This window comes from Emiliania huxleyi (genome assembly GCF_000372725.1).
Source record: "Emiliania huxleyi CCMP1516 unplaced genomic scaffold EMIHUscaffold_284, whole genome shotgun sequence".
NCBI lineage: Eukaryota > Haptophyta > Isochrysidales > Noelaerhabdaceae > Emiliania > Emiliania huxleyi.
In genome coordinates, this window is record NW_005199901.1 from 97,493 (window position 1) to 115,203 (window position 17,711).

The 17,711-nt window shown below is 66.9% G+C and overlaps 4 protein-coding genes across 4 annotated transcripts; 2 read left to right on the top strand and 2 right to left on the bottom strand.

Annotated features, from left to right (window-relative positions):
- The first annotated feature begins 1,648 nt into the window (after positions 1 to 1,648).
- Positions 1,649 to 2,612, top strand: EMIHUDRAFT_444000 (hypothetical protein). The gene is made up of 3 exons (XM_005776098.1): positions 1,649 to 1,759; positions 1,894 to 2,039; positions 2,108 to 2,612. The coding sequence occupies exons 1-3, from the start codon at positions 1,667 to 1,669 to the stop codon at positions 2,478 to 2,480; spliced, it is 612 nt and encodes a 203-aa protein (XP_005776155.1). The 5' UTR covers positions 1,649 to 1,666; the 3' UTR covers positions 2,481 to 2,612.
- Positions 2,613 to 7,767: 5,155 nt separating this feature from the next.
- Positions 7,768 to 13,589, bottom strand: EMIHUDRAFT_116245 (hypothetical protein; the record flags this gene model as incomplete). The annotated part of the gene is made up of 7 exons (XM_005776099.1): positions 7,768 to 8,637; positions 9,190 to 9,216; positions 9,806 to 10,661; positions 12,001 to 12,343; positions 12,651 to 12,715; positions 12,831 to 12,913; positions 13,011 to 13,589. The coding sequence occupies 7 exons, from the start codon at positions 13,587 to 13,589 to the stop codon at positions 7,768 to 7,770; spliced, it is 2,823 nt and encodes a 940-aa protein (XP_005776156.1).
- A 1,663-nt stretch (positions 13,590 to 15,252) lies between these two features.
- EMIHUDRAFT_315527 (hypothetical protein) lies at positions 15,253 to 15,735 on the top strand (the record flags this gene model as incomplete). Its single annotated transcript, XM_005776100.1, has 1 exon — positions 15,253 to 15,735. The coding sequence occupies one exon, from the start codon at positions 15,253 to 15,255 to the stop codon at positions 15,733 to 15,735; it is 483 nt and encodes a 160-aa protein (XP_005776157.1).
- Positions 15,736 to 16,228: 493 nt separating this feature from the next.
- Positions 16,229 to 17,626, bottom strand: EMIHUDRAFT_315528 (hypothetical protein; the record flags this gene model as incomplete). Its single annotated transcript, XM_005776101.1, has 4 exons — positions 16,229 to 16,554; positions 16,595 to 16,784; positions 16,972 to 17,109; positions 17,177 to 17,626. The coding sequence occupies 4 exons, from the start codon at positions 17,624 to 17,626 to the stop codon at positions 16,229 to 16,231; spliced, it is 1,104 nt and encodes a 367-aa protein (XP_005776158.1).
- Between the last annotated feature and the right edge of the window lie 85 nt (positions 17,627 to 17,711).

The following is a 17,711-nucleotide window of genomic DNA, read 5'->3' on the forward strand; positions in this document are numbered from 1 at the left end:
ACCACCACCACCACCACCACCACCACCACCACCACCCCCGCCATGAAATATCACGAAGCTTTCGCCATTCCGCCGACCCCTTTAGACGACTCGAGCACCTCGCCGCTCCGCTGCACAGGTGCTGCTCTCCAAGTCGAAAGTGATCGGTCCGCGTTCTGGTCCTAGCGGCGTGGTCACCCAACCTTGGTCTTTACACAACCAGCTTGGTGTGTACGGCGTCGTCGGGACCCTCATCTGGGTCCTTCCCACCATCAGAGGCCGCTGGCTACCGGTTTGCTCCACACCCCCCCTGCCCCCCCGCTCCCTCGTCCTTCTTCCCCGATCTAAGAGGACCACTCCCTCCCCTATCAGTCGGTCTACCTGTGCGAAGAGTTCCGCAAGCCGTGTCCGCCGGAGAAGCAAGGGACGACTTGCAATTATACGACGCAGCCGATCCTATCTGACCCCGGCTGCCCTCGCGACCCGAAATATGGGCCCGTGCCGCCACTGCGCTTCTGACCCTTCCACACCTGCCTCTTTAACTGGCGACCGCTGATTCATAGGCTGTCGATGGACGGCAAGTACGTGTCGCTCGGCGTGTCGGGTGCATACAACGAAGAGTACCTCCCTTACCGGTGCAACCTTGGCTGTTACGGGAACTCGGCCAACCCCCTGGAGCAGAACACGGGCACATGCACCGGGTCTTGCCCTGCGGGCAACTACTGTCCCAATCTGGGCACCGTCGACCCGATCATCTGCCCGTCAGGGTCATTTTGCCCAAAGGCCTCGTCTGCAGCTCGAGTTTGCCCCGCTGGCTACTTCTCTAACCAGACAGGCAGTCTACCGCCCTCCGCCTCCACCCTCCTCGCCCCGCCCCCGCCGTCGCCGCCGGGGTCCACCCTTCCCACGGTCGCGCAGGCAACTCCGATCGCGACCAGTGCGAGCCATGCCCGCCCGGCTTCTACTGCGAGATGAACAGCGCGTACCCCTCGCCGTGTGACGCGGGTCGGTACAGCGACCGCAACCAGAGCAGGACGTCCTCATGCTTCAGGGCGTGCCCTGAGGGGTACTACTGTCCAACCGGGACAGCACAACCGATCGGGTGCCCGGCCAACACGTACCGGGGCATGGTGGGCGCGCGGAACGAGTCCGACTGCGAGCCTTGCCCTCTAAACACGGAGTCGAAAAGCGGCTCGAGGGTCTGTCAGTTTGAGGCCTGTCCCGCGGGCTTCTCCAGCAGGAACGGCAAGTACAGTGCGACCCCAGGCGCGACGTGCGAGAGGTGCATCGAGCGCCCCCCCCAGCCCTCCCCCCCGCTCACCCGCCTCGCACTCCCTGTTCATGCATCCCGCTCATCTCCACTGCGACCTTAGCACCCCGCTGTTTCGCCACACAGGTGTCCGAAGGGGACGTTCGCCATCGCCAGTCAGAACGGCAGCACGCAGTGCACCGCCTGCCCCGTCTCCGAGTACCAGGACCGGACCGGACAAGGCAAGTGCGAGCCGTGCGCCTGGCAGATGTTCGCGCGGCCGGAGGGCGCGGCGGACTGCACCGCGTTCGACGCCGGCACAGTGGCGTGGCCCGTGCTCCTAGATGCCTCACGACACTTCATAACGAGCTCGTCGGGATGATGAATCAACTCATGAATCAACCTCTCGAACTGATCTCTAGGCTCGTGGTCGTTGGGATGATACCGCTGTGGGCGACCATCGGGGCGGTCTGGCGGTTCGGGCGGAAGCGCTACCAGCTGGCGAGGCACGGGCGTTCGGTCGCGGGACAGGCACACACGCGAACAGAATGTAGGAGATCGAGACACCCTCCGCACCTCAACCCTCTCCCCCCTCCCGCGCGCGCCCTCTGCCCTTGCCCCGCTCACGCTCTGAGCGTCGCGGGCGCACCGCCCTCCTCTGCCAGGTGCGCGCCGCGCTGCTGTCCGTCGAGTATGACGACTTGATCGAGGCGGACACGATGGCGATACCGGCCGTGGCGGCGGCGGTGCGAAAGCTGCGTCGGCTGATGATCGCCGCGGCGACGTTCGCGGGCTTGCTCGTCATCCCGTGGCGAGCTCACAAGGACCTTCACGCAGGACGTGTGACCAGCGTCTCTTCACACGTGCAGCTGTGAACAGGCTCCCTGGCTTGTTCGAGCTCAAGGAGTTCTGGCCGTACGCCCGAGCGCGGACAGACGCGACGAGCCCGGAGCGGCTGCAGCCGCTCTTCTCCTCTTCCCTTCGCACGGCGGTCTCCAACCTGCGGCGCACGCGGCGCTACCAGATCCTGTTCGTCGTGTGGGCGTGTATGCCGATGTGGCAACTGCCCAGTGAGGTGATCGCGTGTGCAAGAGGGAGGAAGGGAGCGAGCGGGGGCCATCTGCTCACCCACGCGCACCGGGCCTTGCACTCTGAATGCCGGCTTTGCCTTTGGACGTGGAGATTTCGGAGATGGTTGGGCGTGGAGATTTTGGAGATGGTTGTTACCTTACCTTGCCGCACCTTTAGGTGAGTGCGCCCATGCTCTCGTGCGAGGCCGCGCTCCTGTACAACGTCCTCGCGGCGCTGGGCCGCTACGGCGAGGGCAGGTTCGGGAACGGGTTTCTGTACGACGGCTCTGATCCGCCCGTGCTGCAGTACAACGCCGCCGCCCTGATCGCCCTCTGGCTGAACGTGGGCCAGTGCGTCATCACCGCGCTCATGCAGCTGATGCTGCGGCTGTCCATCCACGCCATCGACCCGTCGGCCAGCCTCCCGGCGTTCGGGCATAAGGCCGCTCGCAAGCTTCGCGTGATGGCGTCCGTCATCTCTGCCGGCGACGGGGTCTACTCAGAGCCTGTCGCTGCAGAGACCTCCTCTCGGAGGCGCGCTGCCGACAAGGTCTCCCGGCGAGATTCCCCGAGATTACCCAAGATTCCTCGAGATGTCAGGCGCCCTGCCGACAACCTTCTGCCGGTGGCGATCGTCTTTGTCCTCGCCTGCTGCGAGGCGCTGCTTCTGGCGGTGCCAGTCGTGTATAGCGAGGCCTTCTACAGCAGCCAGCCTGACCACGTCGACCTCTTCCCGCGTCCGGGACGATCTTTGGTGAGAGCCCGTCGTGGTAGACTCGCGACGACGTCTCATCCGTAGGTCAACTTCTCGCCCGTCTGGGACGACGTGAGCGACGCCGGCGCCATGCCCCTCCTCCAAGCCATGATCGCGCTGCAGCTGAGTACCATGCTAGCGACCGTCAGCGTGATGGTCTTCCTCTGCTACCGCTGGAGAGAAGGCGTGCTCTCGCCCTCACCGAGACTGGCCGAGATCAACCGAGATCAACCGAGATCGCCCGAGATTGCAGGCGAGCGCGGCCTGCTCGGCCTCGTCGAGGCGAACGACGGCCTGGACGAGCTCTCCTCCTCCAAGTTCGCGGGATCCGCGAGGCGCTCGTCAAATGGCGGGCGACGGACGCGTCCAGGACACGTCCATGACATGGCCGGAGGCCCGTCCCTCTAGGTCGCTCGTCTCGGGCGCGCCGACGGACGCGGCGCGCGGGCGTCTTCGAGCGGACTACGGGAGACGTCCCGAGGTGAGCGGGAGGGGGTCGAGGGGAGTAGGCGCGCGGGATCTTCGAGCTCATCGGTCACGAGGAGGGCGCGACGCGCGCGGCGATGGCGCGCGGCACGGCGGCCATCGTCGACGAGGTGGAGACGCACGGGTCGGAGACAGACCTCGAGTGCCTGACCTACGTGCTCGACTGCGTCGCCGGCTCCTCGGACGTCACGTTCCAGCACGGCTGGTCGCGCGACGCCGCGCCATCGCACAACGGGAAGCGGCTCGCCGACTTTGTGGCCCACCCGCGCTCCCGCGGGGCAGGCTTGCTCGAGGCGCACGTCGTTGCTCAACGGCTGTACACCACCGCCGCCTTCCGCTCGATCAACACGCCGCTCCGGAGCCTCGCCACGCCACCTCCGGCCAAGGAGGCTGTGATTAGGCGCTGCTGATTGATGAATGAATATGACTCTCTTAGGAACCTCGCCACGCACCCGGTCACCAAGGAGGTGATCCTGCCGCCCAAGATCGTGGAGCCGCACCCGATGCCGTGCACCGTTACCCTCCTCCAGATGCGGACAACACAGACCCCGCGCAGCGTAGACCCGCATAGTACAGATCCGCATAGCACACAGACCGGCGTAGCACAGACCCGCAGATTCCGAGTCGCACTCGGCGGTATGCAGCTGTATCGACCCTTTGGGTATGGTCAATTCAAAATGCAGTCCCCTCACCTCCCCCGTAGGTCGCCTTCCTCTACGACGCGCTCAAGCGGATGCGGGCGGTGGCGGAGCTGGAGGAGGGAGAGAGCCACTGCACCTCCCACAAGGCGGAGGTGGAGGCGGGAAGTGAGGCGCAGGCGGGCCAGTCTGTCGCGCTCACGGTCGAGGCGGAGGCGGACAGCGAGGGCGAGGGCGTGCTGCCCGAGAAGCGCGGCATCGACACGCCCCCGGGCGGCAGCGGCGCTGCCACCGCCGCTCCTGCCGACGACGCGGCTGCGGAGGCGGCTGCTGCGGCCAGCTGCGGCGGAGGGAAAGGGCTGGAGTCTGCGGGCCGAGTCAGGGCTCTCTGCCATCAAATGCGGCAGCTGGTCCCACACACACCCCTGACGGACTGGCTGGGTCGAGCGCTCGCAAAGGGCTTGAGCGACAAGGAGCCGAAGGTGCGGCGTTTGCTCGGCCCAGTCTCGCCGAATCTCGGCTGAATCTCGGCGAATCTCGACGGTTACTAGCGACACCTCGGCTCATCAGACTCGGCATATGCAGGCGCGGCGTGTGCTCTGGCGCGGCATCAAGGGGGTGAAGGCTCCCGAGGAGTTCCTGCGCAAGGGAGGCACCGAGCTCGCGCCGATGTCGTCCACGTGCGACCTGCGCGTCGCCGCGAGGTATGCGAGGGGCGTGCCGGACGCGCTGCTGTTCATGCTGCTCGTCGACAACTTCATGCAGGAGGGGGCAGACCTCACCTTCCTCTCGGCATTCCCGCAGGAGCGTGACCCCCCCCCCCCCCCTGTGTGGAGACGCTGACCTTTATAGCTAGCCCGGACCTCACTCACCCTGCGCAGGAGCGAGAGTTCCTCTACCCGCCGCTGACCTTCCTGGCGCCGACGGGGCGGACCCACCACCTCCGGCACGACGGCACGCACTTCACCATCGTGGAGGTTGTGCCGCATTACCCGTCGTGAGCAGAGCCAGAGGCAGTCAGCACCCACCTGGCACCCCCACCTGGTGACCAGTCAGGTTGTCCTTCTGGGCAGGCTGTTCTTCTCGCCTTCAATTCCTATCGCAGCGACCTTCATCTCGCGGTTTTCCCACTCTCGTCGTTCTCTCTCTTCTCTCGCCTGTGTGTGTGTGTTCTCGCTGGCCGTCGTCTTCTTAGCCGAAATTCTTTTAGCAGTGTTAGTGCCAGTGCGCGCCAGTCCCGTGCCCAGTGTAAAAGAAAGAAAGAAAACGGACAACCCAAGGGAGGGATGCCCAGTGTTGTGCGAGGGAGTTTGGATGACCGGCTTTTGAGGTCTTGCAACCCTAGCTGTGACAGCTTCGGACAGCTCGCGCAACCCTAGGAACAGCGGGCGGGCTAGTGTTGATGCCACTCAGCCCGGGACAAGACGGGGGTGGTGGAGGTCCGAAATCACGCCGCTATGCCTCGGCTCCAGCGCGAGGCCTCTCAGGCCCTAGCTCAGGTATATGCAGCAGCCGGAAGCAGGGAACACCCACCCCCCAGCACCAGTCTTCTAGGTGGAGGCGGGCCCGCTGGTATCGTCGGGAAGGTCGAGGAGGGTGGGTGGATGAGCGAGAATCTGACAAGGCCTGTACTGTGAGCAGCAAGTCCTCCGCCTCCCTCCACCTCCCCCACACCGCCGCCTTGTCGTGCCCGCGGAGCGAGGGCGGGACCCCGAGCTCCTTCGTCGCCGCTCCTCTCCTCGTAAACGTCGCAAAATTCTTTTAGCATCCGGAACGCTCTCGGAAGTCACACCCGGGACGTCGGGAGCCTGCTGTTGCGCGCTGGACCAGCCTGTCTAACTACAATCTCTCAGCAGCAAGCACGACTGACACCATGCATCGCCTCCTGCACATTGCCTGCTTCCTCTTCCTCGAGTGCACCAGTGCGCTCCGCGTGCACCACGCCCGCCGTGAAGTGCTCACCGCTGCCTGTGTGGCCTGTGCCCAGCCTGCTCCCGCGCACGCTCAAAGATCGAGCCTCCGCGGGAAGGCGAGTAAAGAGGCCGAGGCCGAGGCGCGTGCCTTCAAGCTGTCACCGATTCCGCAGGAGACCGAGGCTTTCAAGGCCGCAGAGCGACGACGTGCCGACTTTGATGCCGGCGTCGCTATAGTTCGTCCCAGACGGGCGAGAAGTTGACCTACGGATGAGACGTCGTCGCGAGTCTTACCCGACGGGCTTTTCCCAAAAGATCGTCCCGGACGCGGGAAGAGGTCGACGTGGTCAGGCTGGCTGCTGTAGAAGGCCTCGCTATACACGACTGGCACCGCCAGAAGCAGCGCCTCGCAGCAGGCGAGGACAAAGACGATCGCCACCGGCAGAAGGTTGTCGGCAGGGCGCCTGACATCTCGAGGAATCTTGGGTAATCTCGGGGAATCTCGCCGGGAGACCTTGTCGGCAGCGCGCCTCCGAGAGGAGGTCTCTGCAGCGACAGGCTCTGAGTAGACCCCGTCGCCGGCAGAGATGACGGACGCCATCACGCGAAGCTTGCGAGCGGCCTTATGCCCGAACGCCGGGAGGCTGGCCGACGGGTCGATGGCGTGGATGGACAGCCGCAGCATCAGCTGCATGAGCGCGGTGATGACGCACTGGCCCACGTTCAGCCAGAGGGCGATCAGGGCGGCGGCGTTGTACTGCAGCACGGGGGGAGGGGGGCGTCGCGCAGTCTGAAGCGTCTGAAGGAGGGGGAATGTGTGATGTATGGTCTTCTACGGAGGGAGGAGCGGCGGAGCGGGCGGCGGGGGACGATCGATCGGGCGACGTCCTCGTCGTGTGCGGTAACGCACGCGCTCCAAGTGCTCCAAGTGCGCTCAGCGCAGCTGGGAAGAGAGAGACACTGGAGCGGGAACGGGGCACAAACCTCCTCTCCTTGCAACAACAACAACAACACTTGCGAGAAGCACATGAAGTTACTGGTCCTCCCACGCGCCACGGGAACGTGTCCCGCAGATCCGCAGATACTGAACAAACACCTCTCGAGTAACTTCCTCACCCCAGTAGGCATCGTGATCCTCCAACGGATCCTCGCGCTGGAAGACGCACTGCAGCAGCCCTTCCCGGACGGACAGGTATGAGCGAGGGGCGGCGTTCGGTGCCATAGTCCCCGAAGCAAAAAAGAAAGCCGGATGCCGCCTGCCTTGTTTTGTTTTTCTTTCTCGGTCCCCTCTATGTAAGAGAGAGAGATTTTTAGCAATCCATGATGGGTTGTCATGTAATCCCCTACTCCCCCTCCCCCCGAGGACACCCCACGGCACCCGCTCTCTCTGTGTCGTGGCACGGTGGGAGATCGCTTGTCATCTCATGCATGCGTTGCCTTCTTGTTTTCTGATCCGCTTTCTCAATATGCCGGGTCTATCTCGTCTATTCTTTACTTTTTTATACCTCGGTGCTCGGACTCGTAAGGCATATGCGGCGGTCAATATATTAAAACGTATGGCAGTGCCAGTGGAGTCGGTGGACGGTGGTACTATGTACAACTGTACTCTATGTCACGCGTTACTCTAAGACGTGGTCTCTCTGACTCAAGAGTGTGAAGTAGACACGAGATCACACCGTCAGCCGACGGCTCGCTGGAAGAGGACGCGCCACACGCGCGCGTCGGAGACCAGCTTCGGGTCCCCCACCTCGGCCACGGAGTCGTCGACGAAGACGGCGCACGGCGCGTCGGCCTCCGGCGCCCCTCCGAGGGCGGCGAGAGTGGAGGCGACGTACTCGGCCTTGGAGCGGCCCTTCGACGTGACGCAGAGGCCGGCGAGCCGCACGCCCCGCTCCGCGAGGAAGGCGCGGATCTCGCCCTCGTGCGAGTTTCTCGTGACGACGTGGGTCGGGTAGAGCGCCGTCGCGGAGAGCAGCTCGGGGTCGAGCGTGTGCGGCCCGCCGGCGTACGGCGACCCGCCCGACTTTGTCGAGCAGAGCGTGCGATCAAAGTCGAGAAACACGGCCGCGGGCCGCAGCCGCGCGCACAAGTCCACCACCACGTCGCCGTCGCCCTGCGAGAGTCGGCAGTCGGCGCACGAGCGGAAGGAGGCGTCGCAGGCGGCGCACCGCAGTTGGTGCGGGCAGAACGCGTGCCGCGCGGCGCGGGGCTTGCGCCGCGGCTTGAGCTGCGCCTCTGCGTGCGGCTGCGGCGCGTCGTCGAGCGGACAGCGCCCCACCTGCCGCGCGCCCTCCTCGCACCGCCAGCAGAGCAGCTGCGGCCGGCCGCCGGGGAGGAGGATCGCCCACGGCACCGCCACAGCGCAGCCGCAGTCGCGGCAAGGCATCGCGCCCCGCAGCCGCTGGCTCCGCCCCGCGCCGCCCGCGCGCGACCCGCCCTTCCCCTCTCCCTTCCCCTCGCCGCGCTTCCCGTCGCGCTTGCCATCGCCCTTGCCGTCGCCCTTGCCGTCGGGCGGCGGAGGGAGCTCGACGCGAGTGCGACGAGCGGCCTACGACCAAGTTGCCAACCTAGCTCCGAGAAGACGGTCCAGGGAGGGGTCGTCTCACGTGCGGCGAGGTGCCGGCGGAGGAGGCCACCCCTCGGCGGCGATGGCGGCGCGCATCGACGCCTCGTGCCTCTCCTTCAGCTTGTTTAGCGTGGCGAGGAGGCCGGCCTGGCAGAGGGCTCCGACAAGGCTCGGGGGAGAGGGGGTGCTGGAGAGGGGGCGGGGAGAGGTACGCCCGCCAGCCGCGTGAAAGTCGCAGGCACAAAGAGCGACCGGACGCCTCGAGGCGCGTCACTGGCGACGAACATCCTGCCCTGCGGCGCCGCGCGCGGCCGGCGGCAGATGTCGACGATGTCTCGCAAGGCGGCGCGCAGCGATGCGTACGTCTCGCCTGCCCCCGCGCGAGGCACCCGCGGGCTGGGGCTCGAGGGAGGGGGGGGCGCCGGGAGGCGGAGGGGCGGCTGGGTGGGGAGGGGCGGGCGGGGAGGGAGGGGCGGCGCGGGAGGGGGAGGGCGCGAGGCGCGAGGGGCCCGCGCCGAGTGCCTCGAGCGCCACCGTGTGCTTGACCCACGACACGGCTGCCTGCAGGAAGGGTCCGAGAAGGGTCCGAGAAGGGTCCGTGAAGGTTCAGGCGTGTTTGGCGCTCAAGACGGCTGCCTGCAGCGCCAAGCTCGCTCGCTCCGCCTCCGCCTCCGCCTCCCCGCCGCCCACGGGCGCGACTGCGGGGAAGGGGCACTCGTGCCGCCGCAGCGCCGCCCGCACCGCCCCAATCCGCCGCTCGAGCGACTCGATCGCCCAAAGCAGAGCCGTCGCCGCGTCGGCGATCGCCAGCGCCTTGCAGCCGCCGCGCGCGACGAGGCTCGCCTGAGCGGCCGAGACCAGCCGAGCTCAGCCGAGCTCGGCCGAGCTCAGCCGAGCTCAGCCGACGAATCGCAGCCGGCTGTGTTGACGGGTGTTTGGAGGCGTGCGGTGGTGTGCGGGGCGTGCGAAGCCTCGACGAAACGGAGCTCGTGCGGTGCGCAGCGACTTGAGCCGCCGACCGACTTCAGCTGCGCCACCACGCGGCGCAGCCCCGAGCTCAGCACCTCGGGACCGAGGAGGCCGCCTGCAGGAGGGCTCCGACAAGGCTGCGACAAGGGCCCGGTAAGGCTGACCACGCCCGAGCTCGCACGCCGGCGTCGAGGAGGCCGTGAGGCGCGAGGGCAGAGCTTGGCGCCGCCTCCGCCTCCGCCGCTGCCACCGCCTCCGCCTCCGCCACCGCCTCCGCCTCCGCCTCCGCCGCCGCCGCCGCCTCCGCCACCACCTCCTCCTCCTTCTCCTCCTCCGCCTCCGCCGCCTCCGCCTCCGCCGCCTGCGCACTCTCCCGCCCCGCCGCCAGGGCGTCTAGGCGGCCGATAAAGGCCTCCGCCTTGTCGACGGTGGCTTGGCCCGCGAGAGAGAGGCCGCGCAGACGCGGCGGCAGTGTCGCGGTGGCGGGGTGGCGCGGCAGGGCGCAGATCGCCTTTGAGAGGTCTCGTACGTCGTGCAGCGCCACCCGCACCGCCCTCGCCCTCTCCAGCGCCGTCGCCGCCGAGGAGTACTCGGGCCAGTGCGGGGCGAGGTGGAAGGCGGTGCGAGACGGGTGGTCGCGGAAGAAGAACATCGCCTGGCGGTGGAGGGAGAGCTCGAGCCGCTGCGCGTCCTGGAAGAGGCAGAGGCACGCCTTTTTGTAGCTGATGAGCTCGCGCCGCAGCTCGAACGCCGACCGCAGGCCGCACAGACCGTGGAGTGCCTCGACCAATGCCTCCGCGGTCTTCGCTCCAAGCGCAGCCCGCAGGTCGTCCTCGATGAGCTCGAGTGAGCCGGACGGATAGCTCTTGGCAGTGGCTGGCGAGGCGTCCAGGACACACGGCGAGCGAAAGGCGGATGCGCGACGACGGATGCGCGCCTCAAAGGCGTGCGCCACCCGCAGCCGCCACAGCCGCCTCCACACGACCCAGGCCGCCGCCAGCGAGGCGGTGGCCACGACAAAGATGACTTTGGAGCTGCTGCGCAGCGTCATACACACAGTGGCGAGCGGTGGTGTGCGCGGCGCGGCAGAAGTTTGTGCGCTTTTTTTTGGCGCGTACCAAAACAACGCGCTGGCCTCTGGGTCGCCTCCGTCCTCCCATCCCTCCCTTGGGTTTGTTTTCTTTCTTTCCTTTCTGTACACACTACTTAAAATCCCCGAGTTCATTTTATTATTATTAAAATCAATCAATGAATAATAAAATCCCTGTGTGGTGGCGGCGTGCCGCCACACACACACACAGCACACACACATGCATGCACAGACACACAGCCCCTTCCCCTTCCCCCTCAAGGACGAGGACACACACAGGACGCACCTCTAGCGAGGCCCGCAGAGTATGTGGGAGACTCCTGCCGCCGCCCCTGCCACCCCTGTGTCAGTGTGCCTGTGGTTGCGAGAGACTGCCCGAGTGAGAAGCTGGAGGAAGGTCGCTAGACTGAGATGAGACCGCCAGTGGAGTTGGGAGTCCACCGTGCACCGCGCTGCGAGCCTGTCGTGTCCCTTGTCAGGAGCAGGAGAGCCCCACCTGTGCCCCTGGTCGTCCTTCCAAAATCCTGCTCGTGCAGGTGTGGACCCTGTCCTCCTCCCGCATCCCTCGTTTGGGTTTGTCTGTCTTCTTTCTTTTCTCTGCGCCGGGGAGGCGTTGTTGGAGGCTAGGACGCAAGCGTCCGTCGCCTGTATTAAATTCGAGGGCTCGTGGTGAGTGTGGGGTGTGCCTCACGAGGCGGAGAGGCCGCGTGAACTCCCGTAGAAGCTCGCGAAGTGCGGATTTGGAGCGCCGCGCCGGACCTCCGCCGGGGCCCGCCGGGGCCACGGGAGAGGTCAGAAATCGTTTTGGGGGGTAGACTACTACAAACCGGTCACGGTCCCGTCCAATTTAGTCCCTTGGCCGGCCCTGGGCCGCTCGGCACCGCGCGGGGGTGCCGTTAAGCGACCCTACGGATTTTCAGTGGTCGATTTTGGCCAAAAAGCCCAATGTGCCCCGCCCGCGCCGCCCCGGGGCACGGCAGAGTGCCTACTCTCGCCTCTCTGAGTCGGGGCGCCGGCCCTGTATCGTCCCAATAGACGCTACGCCACTCAGAGATCGTATTCAGAGAGTGAACTCCCCCCCAAAACTCACAATTTTATCACTAAGGTTCTCAGACGAGGCGAGTTGAAAGCGACCAGGGCATCAGGGCCGGTGCCGGAGCTAGCCCAAACCACGAGATCTACCTCCGTCTCCGCTCCGCGCCTCGAGCGGCCGGCTCCGCAGCTCACCAGCCGCGAGGGGCGACTCCTCCTCGCGCGGCGGCGGCGCTGCGTGCGGATCCTCGCACCACGACGAGTGCGACCGAGTGGCGGCCGGCCACGGCGTGCAACCATTCTCGCAGATGGGCAAGTCGGCCGTCACCAGCTGGCAGCACACGCGCCGCCGCTCCGCCTCTGCGGACGCGTCCCGCTGGCCGTCCGCCTCGAGGCGCGCGATGGCGGCGTGCAGCGCCTCGCCGCTCCGGTGCGCCGCCTCGACCGTCTCGTTGAGCTGCTGGTCTACGAGCGAGTTCCGGGAGGGGTCAGCGGGGTGGTGCAGGGACGCCTTGAGGGGATCGTCGAGCTGCTGGCCGCGCTGGTGCGCCCGCCCCCACTGACTCCGCATGTGCACCGAGAAGATGCCGAGCGCGCCTACGGTGAGGCCGCGCGGAGGCGTCCGAGAGGCGTCCGGGAGGGCGCCTGTTTGGATGCCGAGAGCGCGCGCCCAGCTCCCTCGCGCATCGCACCGCGCACGCGGCGGGCGAGGCCTCCTCCCCGCCAGGGACCTCCCCGCCAGGGACCTCCCCGCCGAGGCCCGCCAGGCTGCCGGCCGCGCGGTGCGAGGCCCTCTGGCGGCCCCTGCCGAGCCCCTCGCCCCTGCCGAGCCCCTCGCCCCTGCCGGCGCCCTCGCACCGCGCGACGCAGCGGGGCAGGGCGGAGACGAGCACCTCGAGCGCACGCGCCGCGCTCTGCCCCCACGAGAAGGCGGGCACGCCGATCGGCCCCACCCCCGAGCTGCCGTACCTACGGGTTGGAGGAGGGTCGGAGGAGGGTCGGAGGAGGGTCGGAGGAGGGTCGGAGGAGGGTCCGAGGCGGGTCCGAGGAGGGCCCCGCCCGACCAGCGGGCGGCTCGGCGCACATGCAGCGCGAGGTCTGGAGGTCGGCGATGCCGACCGCGCAGCCGTGGCACGCCTCGAGGTCGGACGCCGGCAGACCGTGCACCTGCGGGACATGTGCATGTGCATGTCTCGGACACGTCTCGGATGTGTCCCGGCCCAGGGTCGAGGTTCGGAGGGCGGCGGCGGGGCGGGCGGCGCACCAGCGCGCGCGAAAAGACGCAGCCGAGTCCGCCGCAGTTGGAGGTGACGTCGCGGACGTAGGCGGACATGTTGCGGCCGCGCAGGTCGACGCGGCGACCCCGCCCGTCCAGCTTTGCGAAGGCGGGCCCAAACATCGGCTGCAGCAGCTGCGCCGCCCGGCCACCGCGCAGGTGCGGCGCCACGTGTCGCTCGGCCGCGCGCTGGTAGCGGGAGTCCACGCACGCGACCGGCGGGTAGGACGCCTCGCAGCCGTGCGCCGAGAACCAGAGCGGCATCTGCGGGTCGAAGATGCCCAGGAAGGAGGCGAGGCTGCGAGGGACGAAGAAGGTGTCGTCCTCGGTAAAGAGCATCCACGAGTAGTTGGGGAAGGTGCGGTTGCCGAGCACGATCGCCGTCGAGTACAGGTCCGAGTTTCGGCAGCCCGCCACGCCCGACAGCACCGCGATCCGCATCCGGCTGCTGTTGACCAGGCCGAGCGCCGGGTCGGGCGGCCGGTCGCACACGATGAAGGCGCGGACCGCGCGGAGCCAGGTGCGGGCGTGCGCGGCAAGCGCGGCGCCGCGGCCGGCCGAGGCCATCATCACCACCAGCAGCGCGTCAAGCGGCGCCGGCGCCCGGGCGCGGGCCACGCACTGCGAGAGGGCCGACGCGGCGGGAGGCGCCGCTCGGCGGAGCGCCTCCTCGGCGAGGCGCGGCGCGATGCGGGCTCCCTCTCTCGGGACGCCGGGTCCCAGGATGCTGTTTGGCGGCGGAATGGCGGCCGTGCTCATGCCTGCTTGGGGCGCGGCGGCCCGGCGGCGATGCGATGGATGTGTCTGCACACTGAACGTAGGAAGGTGTGGCCAGCTCGTGGGAAGGCAGCCCCCGTGGGAACGCCACCCCCACTACCTCCGTTTCGGCCTGCCTGGCTGCGTCACCCCGACAAATCGCCTGCGCTCCCTGTTTCACAGCCTCGTTATGAGAAGAAAATACCTCCCATCCCGCTGTGCGCAGCCATCCTTAATACGCATGGCTGCAATTACAGGATCCTAGCCACTCCGCCCTCCCAGCACGCGCCATTTTGGCTGCCTTCCAGCCAGTGCATGCAGCCATCCTCCGGCCGATGGCTGCGATGGCTGAGTCCCAGCCATCCGCCCGGCCGCAAGATGGCTGTCATACAGCCGTCGCAGCCATCGGCCGGAGGATGGCTAAGCTTACTAGATCCTGACCAAGCGTTCCAACGCGATGGCTGAGAGATAACGACGCCAGCCATCCAGAACAAGGAAGGTGTGGTGGCTCGCGGAGCGAGAGTGGAGCCACCTGGGCTCGTGTCGGGGCGGCGAGAAGGCTGGGTCGAATTCGCGACAGCCATCCTCCGGCCAAATGGCTGCGACGGCTGTATGACAGCCATCATGCGGCCGGGCGGATGGCCGCGGCGGCGGTGGGCGTCATGTGGCGGGCGTCATGTGTCCAGACATTGTCCGAATTTCGGCGGATCTTGGGGGTGTGGTAACTAAAAAAATCGACCTGACTTCACGTGGGGAGGGTCGGCGAGCACTCACTCACTAGGCGGATGTGCACACTAGGGTGATAAGAAACAAGAATTTCACAAGCAAACTCCCTCGCACAACACTGGAAACAAGAACGTGCGACGACAGTGAGGGTGTGAGAGACAGACCCAGGGTGGCAGGGAAGGTCTTTCACTACCTTACAGCCCCTGCCTGAGCTCCCTCCACCCTTTACGTACGGATCATGTAGTCCCCACCGCAATCGCTGTCGTAAAAAAAGCCCCGATTTCTTCTTTCAGCTGTGCCTTTTGTGGTGCTAGTTCGTGCCAGTCTGCTGTGAGAGGGGCTTGTTTTCGTAGAATTCTTCTTTCAAGTTTTTGCTTTGGCCTGCTCGCCAGCGGTAGTGCTAGCCTGCACACACACACCCCACCGCTCTCTCCAGCCAGACCCCTCCACACTCTCGCTCGCCGCGTCCGTGGCCACGGCGCGCTCCGGGGAGTCGCACCTCCGGCCGCAGTCTGGGCGGCCGCGGCCGCGCGCTGCGCGCTGCGCGTGCAGACCTCTCTCATCACCGGCTTGCTTTCCTCGCAGGCCTGCGCGCGCGGGCGAGGGTTGTGCGAGGATGGCAGACTTCTCCGGGGGCTCGATGAGCAGCGGCGGCGGCTCGATGGCGGGGATGGGCGCCGACCTCGGCACGCTCGACGAGCCCGTCACCGAAACCATCATGCGGGACCTGCGGATGGTGGGCAACAAGATGCTGTGCGTGCTCAACCCGCGCAAGGCCAACATGCAGACGCTCAAGAACTGGGACCTCTGGGGCCCGCTCGTGCTGTGCCTCACGCTCGCGACGCTGCTCTCCTGGTTTGCTCCGTACGAGCAGAAATCGCTCGTGTTTGCGTCCGTCTTTGTGATTGTGTGCTGCGGCGCGACGGTGGTGACGGTCAACGCGCTGCTGCTCGGCGGCAACATCTCCTTCTTCCAGTCCGTCTGCGTGCTCGGCTACTGCATCTTCCCGCTCAACATCGCCTCCGTCATCTGCCTCATCGGAGGGCCGCTGATATGGCGGCTCGCCGTGGTCGCCGTGTGCTTCTTCTGGTCCACCTCCGCCTCGCTCGGCTTTATGGGCGAGCTCGTGCCGACCAACCGGCGCGCGCTCGCCGTGTACCCTCTCTTCCTCTTCTACACGAGCATCGGCTGGCTCATCCTCATAGCGGCGCGCACGTCGCCGTACAGCTGAGCGCAGGGCCGCGGCCGAGACGGGCCGAACGCTGCGTCGGGCGCCGAGGGCGCACCATGTCTAGTCGATCGCGTTGCTGTGTTCAGACATCAGGAGAGCTAAGTGGATATAGAACAGCCGGCGTGGCCGCGCCGCGGGGCCTCGCCACACAGCCCACACAGCTCAGGAGCTCACAGGCGCATATGGCATAAAAACCATAATTATCCTCGCGAGCGCGCGGCCAGTAAGGTCGTCTCCGATCTCGCATAATAAAAAGCCGTATCGTGTACCCCAAGAGGGTATCGATATTAAAACATATTATCGATATATCGTGTTCGTGAGTGAGCCGCAACCCCCGGCCGCACGGACCTCGGACGACGGATGGGTTCGATGCCGCATCGCGACCTCTTGTCGCTCTTGCGACGGCGGGGGAGCTGTCGATGGGCCGCATCGTGCGGGTTGCGGCATGGGCGATGGGACGCACCATAAAAAACGTTAGCGAAAACAGTAACGCTCACCCCTCCTCCTCATCACTGTCGCTGTACGTAACCAGCGCCGCCGGGGCCGGCAGCGCCAGCGGCACGGCCACGGTGGGAGCGGCGGGACGGGCCGCCGGGATGGCGGCGGCGATGGCTGTCGCTGGCCGGGTTGGTGCGTGCCTTTCCGCTGGCCGCGTCGAGATCTCCATCCCCCTCGCTCGGCGCAGCTGGAGCGCGCGGAGCGCCTCCTCCTTCTCTTGCGCCGCGCCGCCGCCCGGCTGCGCGTCGAAGATGGAGCCGTGCAGCAGCCGGACCCGCCTCTCGCCGCAGACGGCGTCGGAGCGGCGCCGCTTGGACGCGCCTATGAGGAGGAGGTTCCGAGCAGGTTCCGAGAAGGCAACGGGATGGCGTCGCTTTGGACGCGCCGAAGCGGATGGCGGCGGCGGCGGCGGCGTCTTCGGGCGCCTCGGGCAGGAGCGGGTGCCGGATCCCCTTTGCAGCCTCCTCCGCCGCCTGCGCGAAGCTCGAGTGCCTTGCCTTGCGGTGCTTCCTGCGCAGCAGCTGCGACGAGCCGTAATCGTCGAGCCAAGCCTGGAGTAGGGATAGGCTGGGGGGAGTGAGGGTGAGGGTGGCACCGCAGCTTCTTGCGCTGCATTCCTCCGCCTCGCGTGCACAAAGGCTACGAGCGCGGGCAGTCGAATAGAGTGGGCTGTGCGTGGCCTGTCGTCCGCATCTAGGGAGCCCGAGCCGAGGCGCGCGCGTCCTCGAGGGCAGAGACCCGCTCGGCACGCGCTCGCTCTACGGAGCGGCGGGCGGCCGGCGCGTGCTCCAGCCCGTAGAACGGGTCCGCCGCCCTCCTCTCCCTGTCCTTTGGGTCTGCCAGCTCCTCGACGCCGAGCTCCTCGGCCGACGGCACCTGCAGCCACAAAAAGAGTCAGTGAGAGGTGCGACTGTGTCCGTGAGTCCGCATCTACGCGGGAGACCTTCGCGCCGGGCAGCTTGTCGAGGTCGCCGACCCGGACGGCGCCCTCGGCGACGACGTAGTCCGCCGCCTTGGGGTCGGTCCGCACCTCGATGTAGTGCGCGTTCCGCGTGCGGTCCGTGCGCGACGTGCCGTCCTCGGCGGCGCACATCATCCGGAACGACCAGACCTTGGTCGAGAGGTACTTGCCCACGCACTTCTTCTCGGCGTTGAAGCGCACGCCCTTGGCGATGCGATTCCCGCAGCCGGAGCAGCGCACGTCGAAGGGCATCTCGAAGCGCACCACAAGGATGCCCTCGCCCAGCTTCTTTGCACGCTCGCGCAACGGGTGCGCCTTCCAGGCGGGCTCGCCGAGCCGGGCCGCGGCGAGCTCCGCGCGCGAGCCGCGGCGCGGGTCCCAGTCGGGCGGGTGATAGAAGTTGTCCGCGCGTGCCGCCTTGAGGGAGGACATGCCGGCCGGAGGAGCTCAGTAGCCCGAGGCACTGGCGGCGCGTGATAAATTTTCTTTTTTTAGTGATTCCAAAGCCCTCCCGCTA